This window comes from Melopsittacus undulatus, chromosome 24 (genome assembly GCF_012275295.1).
Source record: "Melopsittacus undulatus isolate bMelUnd1 chromosome 24, bMelUnd1.mat.Z, whole genome shotgun sequence".
Taxonomy (NCBI): domain Eukaryota; kingdom Metazoa; phylum Chordata; class Aves; order Psittaciformes; family Psittaculidae; genus Melopsittacus; species Melopsittacus undulatus.
The window spans coordinates 864,718-877,067 of NC_047550.1; the positions used below are offsets into that span (position 1 = coordinate 864,718).

The 12,350-nt window shown below is 57.3% G+C and overlaps 1 protein-coding gene across 1 annotated transcript in view; it reads left to right on the top strand.

The window, feature by feature from the left end:
• LOC115945910 (ryanodine receptor 1) overlaps positions 1 to 12,350 on the top strand; it is a 111,665-nt gene that overhangs the window by 55,387 nt on the left and 43,928 nt on the right. Inside the window, exons 38-48 of the mRNA XM_034072124.1 lie at positions 1,722 to 1,816; positions 2,418 to 2,553; positions 3,608 to 3,794; positions 3,940 to 4,051; positions 5,021 to 5,141; positions 6,391 to 6,560; positions 7,873 to 8,093; positions 9,945 to 10,035; positions 10,125 to 10,265; positions 11,002 to 11,165; positions 11,686 to 11,764. Of these exons, the coding sequence (XP_033928015.1) occupies positions 1,722 to 1,816; positions 2,418 to 2,553; positions 3,608 to 3,794; positions 3,940 to 4,051; positions 5,021 to 5,141; positions 6,391 to 6,560; positions 7,873 to 8,093; positions 9,945 to 10,035; positions 10,125 to 10,265; positions 11,002 to 11,165; positions 11,686 to 11,764 (1,517 nt within the window). The remainder of the gene's footprint in view (positions 1 to 1,721; positions 1,817 to 2,417; positions 2,554 to 3,607; positions 3,795 to 3,939; positions 4,052 to 5,020; positions 5,142 to 6,390; positions 6,561 to 7,872; positions 8,094 to 9,944; positions 10,036 to 10,124; positions 10,266 to 11,001; positions 11,166 to 11,685; positions 11,765 to 12,350) is intronic.

Below are 12,350 nucleotides of genomic sequence, written 5' to 3' on the forward strand. Positions count from 1 at the left end.
GTACCCGCATGGCAATGGGGGGCTACCTGCTGGAGAACAGCAGCATCGGCCTGGGTGAGACAGCATCCCTGGTTGCCATGGCAACGGGGGTATCACCATAGCAACCCCATGGTAACGAGGGTATCCCCATGGTAACCCATGGTACCCGCATGGCAATGGGGGTATCCCCATGGTAACCCTATGGCAACGGGGGCTACCTGCTGGAGAACAGCAGCATCGGCCTGGGTGAGCCACATCCCTGGTTGCCATGGCAACGGGGGTATCCCCATAGCAACCCCATGGCAACGGGGGTATTGCCATAGCAACCCATGGTACCCGCATGGCAACGGGGGGGGTACCTGCTGGAGAACAGCAGCATCGGCCTGGGTGAGCTGCATCCCCATCGCCATGGCAACGGGGGTATCGCCATGGTAACCCCATGGCAACGGGGGTATCCCCATGGTAACCCTATGGCAACGGGGTGGGGGTACCTGCTGGAGAACAGCAGCATCGGCCTGGGTGAGACAGCATCCCTGGTTGCCATGGCAACGGGGGTATCGCCATAGCAACCCCATGGTAACGAGGGTATCCCCATGGTAACCCATGGTAACCGCATGGCAATGGGGGGGGTACCTGCTGGAGAACAGCAGCATCGGCCTGGGTGAGCCACATCCCTGGTTGCCATGGCAACGGGGGTATCGCCATAGCAACCCCATGGTACCCGCATGGCAACGGGGGTATCGCCATGGTACCCCTATGGCAACGGGGGGGGTACCTGCTGGAGAACAGCAGCATCGGCCTGGGTGAGCCGCATCCCTGGTTGCCATGGCAACGGGGGTATCGCCATGGTAACCCCATGGTACCCGCATGGCAACGGGGGTATCCCCATGGTAACCTTATGGCAACGGGGGGGGGGGATACCTGCTGGAGAACAGCAGCATCGGCCTGGGTGAGCTGCATCCCTGGTTGCCATGGCAACGGGGGTATCCCCATAGCAACCCATGGTAACCCCATGGCAACGGGGTATCCCCATGGTAACCCTATGGCAACGGGGGGTACCTGCTGGAGAACAGCAGCATCGGCCTGAGTGAGCTGCATCCCTGGTTGCCATGGCAACGGGGGTATCGCCATAGCAACCCATGGTACCCGCATGGCAACGGGTGTATCCCCATGGTAACCCTATGGCAACGGGGGTATCCCCATAGCAACCCATGGTACCCGCATGGCAACGGGGGTATCCCCATGGTAACCCTATGGCAACGGGGGTATCGCCATAGCAACCCCATGGCAACGGGGGTATCTCCATAGCAACCCATGGTACCCGCATGGCAACGGGGGGTACCCGCATGGTACCCCTATGGCAACGCAGGGGTAACCCCATGGTATCCTCATGGCAACACATGGGTAACCCCTGGCACCCCTATGGCACCCCTATGGCACCCCAATGGTACCCCAATGGCACCGCTATGGTACCCCTATGGCACCCCAATGGCACCGCTATGGTACCCCTATGGCACCCCAATGGTACCCCAATGGCACCGCTATGGTACCCCTATGGCACCCCAATGGTACCCCAATGGTACCGCTATGGTACCCCTATGGCACCCCCCGGTACCCCAATGGCACCGCTATGGTACCCCAATGGCACCCCTATGGCACCCCAATGGCACCGCTATGGTACCCCTATGGCACCCCAATGGTGGTACCCCTATGGCACCCCCTGACCCCCATGTGCCCCCCAGGGATGAGGGGCTCCACCCCCCTGGACGTGGCAGCCGCATCCGTCATTGACAACAATGAACTGGCTCTGGCACTGAAGGAGCAGGACCTGGAGAAGGTGGGGACCCCATAGACCCCAATGCACCCCAATGTACCCCAATGCACCCCAATGAGGCTCAATGGGACCCCATAGACCCCAATGCACCCCAATGCACCCCAATGTACCCCAATGCACCCCAATGCACCCCAATGTACCCCAATGCACCCCAATGGGGCTCAATGGGACCCAATGCACCCCAATGGGGCTCAATGGGACCCAATGTACCCCAATGGGGCTCAATGGGACCCAATGCACCCCAATGCACCCCAATGGACCCCAATGGGGCTCAATGGGACCCCATAGACCCCAATGGGACCCAATGTACCCCAATGCACCCCAATGGGGCTCAATGGGACCCCATAGACCCCAATGCACCCCAATGTACCCCAATGCACACCAATGGGGCTCAATGGGACCCAATGCACCCCAATGGGGCTCAATGGGACCCAATGCCCCCCATGTCCCCCATGCCCCATCACCCCCATCACCCCATCACCCCATTGCCCCCATTACCCCCATCACCGCCATCACCCCCATTACCCCCATTACCCCATCACCCCCATCACCCCATTACCCCCATTACCCCATCACCCCCATCACCCCATTACCCCCATTGCAGGTGGTGTCCTACCTGGCCGGCTGTGGGCTGCAGAGCTGCCCCATGCTGCTGGCCAAGGGGTACCCCGATATCGGCTGGAACCCCTGTGGGGGGGAGAGATACCTGGACTTCCTGCGCTTCGCTGTCTTCGTCAATGGTGATGCTATGGGGCTATGGGGCTATGGGGCTATGGGGTGTCTATGGGGCCTATGGGGCTATGGGGGCTATGGGGCTATGGGGGCTATGGGGCTATGGGGGCTATGGGGGGTATGGGGCTATGGGGGCTATGGGGGCTATGGGGGGTATGGGGCTATGGGGGCTATGGGGCTATGGGGCTATGGGGGGTATGGGGCTATGGGGGGTATGGGGCTATGGGTGTCTATGGGGCCTATGGGGGTCCTATGGGGGTCTGTGGGGTCAGTGGGAGTCTATGGGGGTCCATTGGGGGGCTGTGGGTGTCTATGGTGTCCATGGGTATGCACTGGTCCCAATGGGTATCCCTGGGTTCCAATGGGTCCCAATGGGTGTCTATGGTGCCTATGGGTATCTATGTGTCCCAATGGCTGTCAATGGGTGTCAATGGGTCCCAATGGGGGTCTATGGTGCCTATGGGTATCCATGGGTCCCAATGGGTGTCAATGGTCCCCAATGTGTCTCTATGGTCCCCAATGTGTCTCTATGTGTCTCTATGTGTCTCTATGATCCCCAATGTATCTCTATGTGTCTCTATGTCTCTCTATGATCCCCAATGTGTCTCTATGTGTCTCTATGTGTCTCTATGGTCCCCAATGTATCTCTATGATCCCCAATGTGTCTCTATGATCCCCAATGTGTCTCTATGTGTCTCTATGTGTCTCTATGATCCCCAATGTATCTCTATGTGTCTCTATGTCTCTCTATGATCCCCAATGTGTCTCTATGTGTCTCTATGTGTCTCTATGGTCTCTATGTGTCTCTATGTGTCTCTATGTGTCTCTATGTGTCTCTATGTGTCTCTATGTGTCTCTATGTATCTCTATGATCCCAATGTGTCTCTATGGTCTCTATGTGTCTCTATGTGTCTCTATGTGTCTCTATGTGTCTCTATGTGTCTCTATGTGTCTCTATGTATCTCTATGTGTCTCTATGTGTCTATCTCTATGGTCTCTATGTGTCTCTATGGCCCCAATGTATCTCTATGGCTCCAATGTCTCCCTGTGGCTCCGGCGCAGGTGAGAGCGTGGAGGAAAACGCCAACGTGGTCGTGCGGCTGCTGATCCGGCGCCCGGAGTGTTTCGGCCCCGCGCTGAGGGGGGAGGGGGGGGCTGGGCTGCTGGCGGCTATAGAGGAGGCAATGGGGACAGCTCAGGACCCAGCGCGGGATGGACCCAGCGGGAGACGGGAGAGGAGACGGGAACTGTGAGAGGGGATGGGAATGGGGGATGGGATGGGATGGGGATGGGATGGGATGGGATGGGGATGGGGATTGGTTGGGGTTGGGTTGGGGTCACTGTTGGGGTCTGTAGGGTCCCCATTCCCACCCCCCCCATTCATTCCCATGCAGGTTTGGGCCTGAGGAGCCCCCCGAGGAGGGTCGGGTTCATCTCGGCAATGCCATAATGAGCTTCTATGCTGCCCTCATTGACCTGCTGGGGCGCTGCGCCCCCGAGATGCACGTAAGGGGGGACCCACACGTGTGGGGCAGGGCACACACTTATGGGGCTGGACCCACACTTATGGGGCAGGACCCACACTTATGGGGCAGGGCCCACACTTATGGGGCAGGACCCACACCTATGGGGCAGGACCCACACTTATGGGGCAGGACCCACACCTATGGGGCAGGACCCACACTTATGGGGCAGGACCCACACTTGTGGGGCAGGACCCACACCTATGGGGCAGGACACACACTTATGGGTCAGGACACACACTTATGGGGCAGGACCCACACCTATGGGGCAGGACCCACACCTATGGGGCAGGACCCACACTTATGGGGCAGGACCCACACCTATGGGCCAGGACCCACACTTATGGGTCAGGACCCACACTTATGGGGCAGGACCCACACTTATGGGGCAGGACACACACTTATGGGTCAGGACCCACACCTATGAGGCAGGACCCACAGTTATGGGGCAGGACCCACAGTTATGGGGCAGGACCCACACTTATGGGGCTGGACCCACACTTATGGGGCAGGACCCTCACTTATGGGGCTGGACCCACACTTATGGGGCAGGACCCACAGCTATGGGGCATGACCCACACTTATGGGGCAGGACCCACACTTATGGGGCATGACCCACACTTATGGGGCAGGACCCACACTTATGGGTCAGGACCCACACTTATGGGGCTGGACCCACACTTATGGGGCAGGACACACACTTATGGGGCAGGACCCACACTTATGGGGCAGGACCCACACTTATGGGGCAGGACACACACTTATGGGGCATGACCCACAGTTATGGGGCAGGACCCACACTTATGGGGCAGGACCCACACCTATGGGGCAGGACCCACACTTATGAGTCAGGACCCACACTTATGGGGCAGGACCCACACTTGTGGGGCAGGACCCACACTTATGGGGCAGGACCCACACTTATGGGGCAGGGCTCTGGCTCCATCCGCAGCTGATCCAGGCTGGTAAGGGGGAAGCTCTTCGGATCCGCGCGATCCTGAGGTCGTTGGTGCCGCTCGAGGACCTGGTTGGGATCATCAGCCTCCCCCTGCAGCTGCCCTGCATTGGGAAAGGTGGGGACCCTACATGGGGTCTATGGGATATATGGGGTATGGGGTATATGGGGTATGGAGATGGGATATATGGGCTATATGGGGTATATGGGATGTGGGATATGGGATATGGGATATATGGGATGTGGGATATATGGGGTATAGGATATGGGGTATGGGATATGAGATATATTGGATCTGGAGATGGGATATGGGGTATGGTATATATGGGGTATGGGATATGGGATATGCGATATATGGGATGTGGGATATGGGTTATGGGATATATGGGGTATGGGATATGGGATATATGGGATATGGGTTATGGGATATACGGGGTATGGGATATATGGGGTATGGAGATGCGATATGGGGTATGGTATATATGGGTTATGGGATGTGGGATATTGGATATATGGGATATGGAATATATGGGATATATGGTCTATATGGGGTCTATGGGGTCTGTGCGCCACAGACGGGTCGGTGCTGGAGCCCCGTCCCCATGGTGCTCTATGTGTTCTATGGGGTGCATATGGTGTCTATGGGTCTCTGCCCCACAGACGGCTCTGTCCTTGAGCCCCGCCTTGCCGCCGGCTTCGCCCCCGAGCACAAGGCCCCCATGGTGCTCTATGGGGTGTATGGTGTATATGTGCTCTATGGGGTCCATGTGTTCTATGGGGTGTATATGTGTTCTATGGGGTCTGTGCCCCACAGACGGCTCCGTCCTCGAGCCCCGTCTGGCTGCCGGCTTCGCCCCCGAGCACAATGCCCCCATGGTTCTCTATGGGGTGTATGGTGTATATGTGCTCTATGGGGTACATGTGTTCTATGGGGTGTATATGTGTTCTATGGGGTCTATGCCCCACAGATGGCTCTGTCCTTGAGCCCCGTCTCGCCGCTGGCTTCGCCCCCGAGCACAAGGCTCCCATGGTGCTCTATGGGGTACATGTGTTATATGGTGCTCTATGGGGTGTATATGGGGTCCATGTGCTCTATGCCCCACAGATGGCTCCGTCCTTGAGCCCCGCCTTGCCGCCGGCTTCGCCCCCGAGCACAAGGCTCCCATGGTGCTCTATGGGGTGTATGGTGCTCTATGGGGTACATGTGTTCTATGGGGTCTATGGGGTGTATATGTTCTCTATGGGTCTGTGCCCCACAGATGGCTCTGTCCTTGAGCCCCGTCTTGCCGCCGGCTTCGCCCCCGAGCACAAGGCTCCCATGGTTCTCTATGGGGTGTATATGTTCTCTATGGGTCTGTGCCCCACAGATGGCTCTGTCCTTGAGCCCCGTCTCGCCGCTGGCTTCGCCCCCGAGCACAAGGCCCCCATGGTTCTGTTCCTGGATCGGGTCTATGGGGTCAGCTCCCAGGAGCTGCTGCTGCGGGTGCTGGATGTGGGATTCCTGCCGGACCTGAGGGCGGCTGCGTCACTGGACACGGTGAGGGGGGGGCAGGCTATGGGGCAGCCTATGGGGCAGGCTATGGGGCAGCCTATGGGGCAGGCTATGGGGGGTATGGGGCAGGCTATGGGGCAGCCTATGGGGCAGGCTATGGGGCAGGCTATGGGGCAGCCTATGGGGGGCTATGGGGCAGGCTATGGGGCAGCCTGTGGCGGGCTATGGGGCAGGCTATGGGGCAGCCTATGGGGGGTATGGGGGTATATGGGGGTTCTATGGGGAGCCTATGGGGGCAGGCTATGGGGGGCTATGGGGCAGCCTATGGGGCAGCCTATGGGGGGGTATGGGGGTATATGGGGGTTCTATGGGGAGCCTATGGGGCAGGCTATGGGGGGTATGGGGCAGCCTATGGGGCAGGCTATGGGGCAGCCTATGGGGCAGCCTATGGGGGGCTATGGGGCAGCCTATGGGGCAGCCTATGGGGCAGGCTATGGGCAGGCTATGGGGGGGTATGGGGCAGGCTATGGGGGGGTATGGGGCAGCCTATGGGGGGGTATGGGGGGTATGGGGGTATATGGGGGTTCTATGGGGACCCTATGGGGCAGGCTATGGGGCAGCCTATGGGGGGTATGGGGGTATATGGGGGTTCTATGGGGAGCCTATGGGGCAGGCTATGGGGGGCTATGGGGCAGCCTATGGGGGGGTATGGGGGTATATGGGGGTTCTATGGGGAGCCTATGGGGCAGGCTATGGGGGGCTATGGGGCAGCCTATGGGGGGTATGGGGCAGCCTATGGAGCAGCCTATGGGGCGCTATGAGGGGGGTATGGGGGACTATGGGGGGCATATGGGGAGCCTATGGGTGGTATGGAGGACCCTATGGGGGAGTATGGGGGGATATGGGGGGGTATGGAGGAGCCTATGGGGGTATATGGGGGGCTATAGGGGGCTATGGGGGGCCTATGGGGAGCGTAAGGGGGGGTATGGGGGGATACGGGGGGATATGGGGGGATATGGGGCAGCCTATGGGGGGGTATGGGGGCCTATGGGTAGCCTATGGGGGGATATGGGGCAGCCTATGGGGGGGAATGGGGGGGGTATGGGGGCCTATGGGGAGCCTATGGGGTAGTATGGGGGGATACGGGGGGATACGGGGGGATATGGGGCAGCCTATGGGGGGGTATGGGGGTATATGGGGGTTCTATGGGGAGCCTATGGGGTAGGCTATGGGGGGCTATGAGGGGTATGGGGGGATATGGGGGTATATGGGGCGCTATGGGGCAGCCTATGGGGGCATATATGGGTATGGTTCCCTGTGCCCCATCACCCCCTGTCCCATCCCCCCCTGTCCCCAGGCCACCTTCAGCACCACAGAGATGGCTCTGGCCCTGAACCGCTACCTGTGCCAGGCGGTGCTGCCGCTGCTGACCAAGTGCGCGCGGCTGTTCGCGGGCAGCCAACACCGCGCGGGGCTGGTGGACTCAGCTCTGCACACCGTGTACCGCCTGTCGCGGGCGCGCGCGCTCACCAAGGCGCAGCGGGATACCATCGATGAGGGGCTGATGGCGCTATGCCGGTGAGGGGGGGGGAGGGGGGGCTGGGAGACAACCATTGGTGCTGTGAGCCAACTATTGACTCCATGAGACAACCATTGACTCTATGGGACAACCATTGACTCTATGGGACAACCATTGACTCTATGGGACAACCATTGACTCTATGAGACAACCATTGGTTCTATGACCCAACCATTGGTGCCATGAGCCAATCATTGACTCTGTGAAACAACCATTGGTGCCATGAGACAACCATGGGCACCAGGAACCAACCATTGACTCTATGAGACAACCATTGGTGCTGTGAGACAACCATGGACACAAGGACACAACCATTGGTGCCATGAGCCAATCATTGACTCTATGACCCAACCATTGGTGCTATGAGCCAATTATTGACTCTATGAGACAACCATTGATGCCATGAGACAATCGTTGGTGTCATGAGCCAACCATTGGTTCTATGTCCCAACCATTCGTGCCATGAGACAACCATTGGGGCCAGGAGACAATCATTGGTTCCATGACCCAACCACAGGCACCAGGACCCAACCATTGGTGCTGTGAGACAACCATTGACTCCATGAGACAACCATTGGTTCTATGACTCAACCATTGGCACCAGGACCCAACCATTGGTTCTATGACCCAAACATGGGTGCCATGAACCAACCATGGGCACAAGGCCCCAACCATTGACTCTATGAGACAACCATTGATGCCATGAGACAATCGTTGGTTCCATGACCCAACCATGGGCACCAGGACCCAACCATTGTCTCCATGACCCAACCATTGTCTCCATGACCCAACCATTGTCTCCATGACCCAACCATTGTCTCCATGACCCAACCATTGTCTCCATCACCCAACCATTGTCTCCATCACCCAACCATTGTCTCCATGACCCAACCACTGTCTCCATGACCCAACCATTGTCTCCATGACCCAACCATTGTCTCCATCACCCAACCATTGTCTCCATGACCCAACCATTGTCTCTATCACCCAACCATTGTCTCCATCACCCAACCATTGACTCCATGACCCAACCATTGTCTCCATGACCCAACCATTGTCTCCATGACCCAACCATTGTCTCCATGACCCAACCATTGTCTCCATCACCCAACCATGGTCTCCATGACCCAACCATTGTCTCCATCACCCAACCATTGTCTCCATGACCCAACCATTGTCTCCATCACCCAACCATTGTCTCCATGACCCAACCATTGTCTCTATCATCCAACCATTGTCTCCATCACCCAACCATTGTCTCCATGACCCAACCATTGTCTCCATCACCCAACCATTGTCTCCATCACCCAACCATTGTCTCCATCACCCAACCATTGTCTCTATCACCCAACCATTGTCTCCATCACCCAACCACTGTCTCCATCACCCAACCATTGTCTCCATGACCCAACCATTGTCTCTATCACCCAACCATTGTCTCCATCACCCAACCATTGTCTCCATGACCCAACCATTGTCTCCATCACCCAACCATTGTCTCCATGACCCAACCATTGTCTCCATCACCCAACCATTGTCTCCATCACCCAACCATTGTCTCCATCACCCAACCATTGTCTCCATCACCCAACCATTGTCTCCATGACTCAACCATTGTCTCCATCACCCAACCATTGTCTCCATGACCCAACCATTGTCTCCATCACCCAACCATTGTCTCCATCACCCAACCATTGTCTCCATCACCCAACCATTGGTTCCATCACCCAACCATTGGTTCCATCACCCAACCATTGTCTCCATGACCCAACCACTGTCTCCATGACCCAACCATTGTCTCCATCACCCAACCATTGTCTCCATCACCCAACCACGTCCCCATGTCCCAGGTACATCCACCCGTCCATGCTCCAGCATCTCCTCCGTCGCCTGGTCTTCGACGTCCCCATCCTCAATGAGTTCTCCAAGATGCCTCTGAAGGTGGGACCATGATGGGGTCTATAGGGGGGATCTATAGGGTGCCCCCATAGGAGCCCTCTCATTGGTCAGTTGGATGCCCCTCCCTCCAGCTGCTGACCAATCACTACGAGCGGTGCTGGAAGTACTACTGCCTGCCCAGCGGGTGGCCCAATCACGGCGTGAGCTCCGAGGAGGAGCTGCACCTGACCCGGAAGCTCTTCTGGGGCATCTTCCAGTCACTGGCGCACAAGGTGGGGATGGGATGGGGATGGGATGATAATGGGATGATAATGGGATGATAATGGGATGATAATGGGATGATAATGGGATGATAATGGGATGATGATGGGATGATGATGGGATGATAATGGGATGATAATGGGATGATAATGGGATGATGATGGGATGATGATGGGATGATGATGGGATGATAATGGGATGATAATGGGATGATAATGGGATGATAATGGGATGATGATGGGATGATGATGGGATGATAATGGGATGATAATGGGATGATAATGGGATGATAATGGGATGATGATGGGATGATGATGATGATGGCAAGAGGATGATGATGAAGGGAAGATGATGATGGGAAGATGTTGATGATGGGAAGAGGATGATGGGAAGATGATGGGGATGATGATGATGATGATGGGGATGGGGATGATGACGATGAAGTCAATGACAGTGGTGATGATGAGGATGATGATAATGGTGATGATGATGGGGATGACAATGGGGGTGATGAGGATGAGGATGGAGATGATGATGTCAATGGCAATGGGGATGCTGATGTCAATGATGATGATGATGATGCTGATGCTGATGTCAATGATGATGATGCTGATGATGCTGATGCTGATGATGCTGATGATGCTGATGATGTCAATGATGATGATGATGCTGATGATGATGATGATGAAGTCAATGATGATGATGATGCTGATGTCACTCCCATGTCTCACTGCTCCGGTTCCCCAGCGCTTCGATCCGGAGCTGTCCCGCTTGGCCATGCCCTGTCTCTGTGCCATAGCTGGAGCTCTGCCCCCTGACTATGCTGATGCCTCCTACTCCTCCCGCACCGACAAGAAGGCAGCAGTGGATGCTGAGGGCAACTTCGACCCCAAACCCGTGGAGACCCTCAAGTGAGTGCGACCCATAGACCTGACCTATAGACCTGACCTATAGATCTGACCTATAGACCTGACCCATAGAGCTGACCCATAGACCTGACCTATAGAGCTGAGCCATAGACCTGACCTATAGACCTGACCCATAGAGCTGACCTATAGAGCTGACCCATAGAGCTGACCCATAGACCTGACCCATAGACCTGACCTATAGAGCTGACCCATAGAGCTGACCTATGGACCTGACCTATAGACCTGACCCATAGACCTGACCCATAGACCTGACCCATAGAGCTGACCTATAGAGCTGAGCCATAGAGCTGAGCCATAGAGCTGACCCATAGACCTGACCCATAGACCTGACCCATAGACCTGACCCATGGAGCTGACCCATAGCCCTGCCCCACAGTGTCCCCTCCTGACCCCTGTGAACCCCCTGACCCCTGTGCCCCTCCTGACCCCTGTGCCCCTCCTGACCCCTGTGCCCCCCCTGACCCCCCCGTGACCCCTCGTGACCCCTGTGCCCCTCCCCCAGTGTCATCATCCCTGAGAAGCTGGATTCCTTCATCAATAAATATGCAGAATTCACACATGAGAAATGGGCCTTTGAGAAGGTGAGTGACCCCCTCCTGACCCCGATGACCCCGTCCTGACCCCGTCCTGACCCTGAGATGACCCCGTCCTGACCCTGTCCTGACCCTGCACTGACCCCATCCTGACCCCGTCCTGACCCCGTCCTGACCCCGAGATGACCCCGTCCTGACCCTGTCCTGACCCGTCCTGACCCCGTCCTGACCCTGAGATGACCCCGTCCTGACCCCGTCCTGACCCGTCCTGACCCCGTCCTGACCCTGAGATGACCCCGTCCTGACCCTGTCCTGACCCTGCACTGACCCCATCCTGACCCCGTCCTGACCCCGAGATGACCCCGTCCTGACCCTGTCCTGACCCTGCACTGACCCCATCCTGACCCCGTCCTGACCCGTCCTGACCCCACACTGACCCCATCCTGACCCGTCCTGACCCCGTCCTGACCCCGCACTGACCCTGCACTGACCCCGTCCTGACCCCACACTGACCCCTTCCTGACCCCGTCCTGACCCTGTCCTGACCCTGCACCGACCCCATCCTGACCCTGCACTGACCCTGCACTGACCCCGTCCTGACCCCGTCCTGACCCCGCACTGACCCCATCCTGAC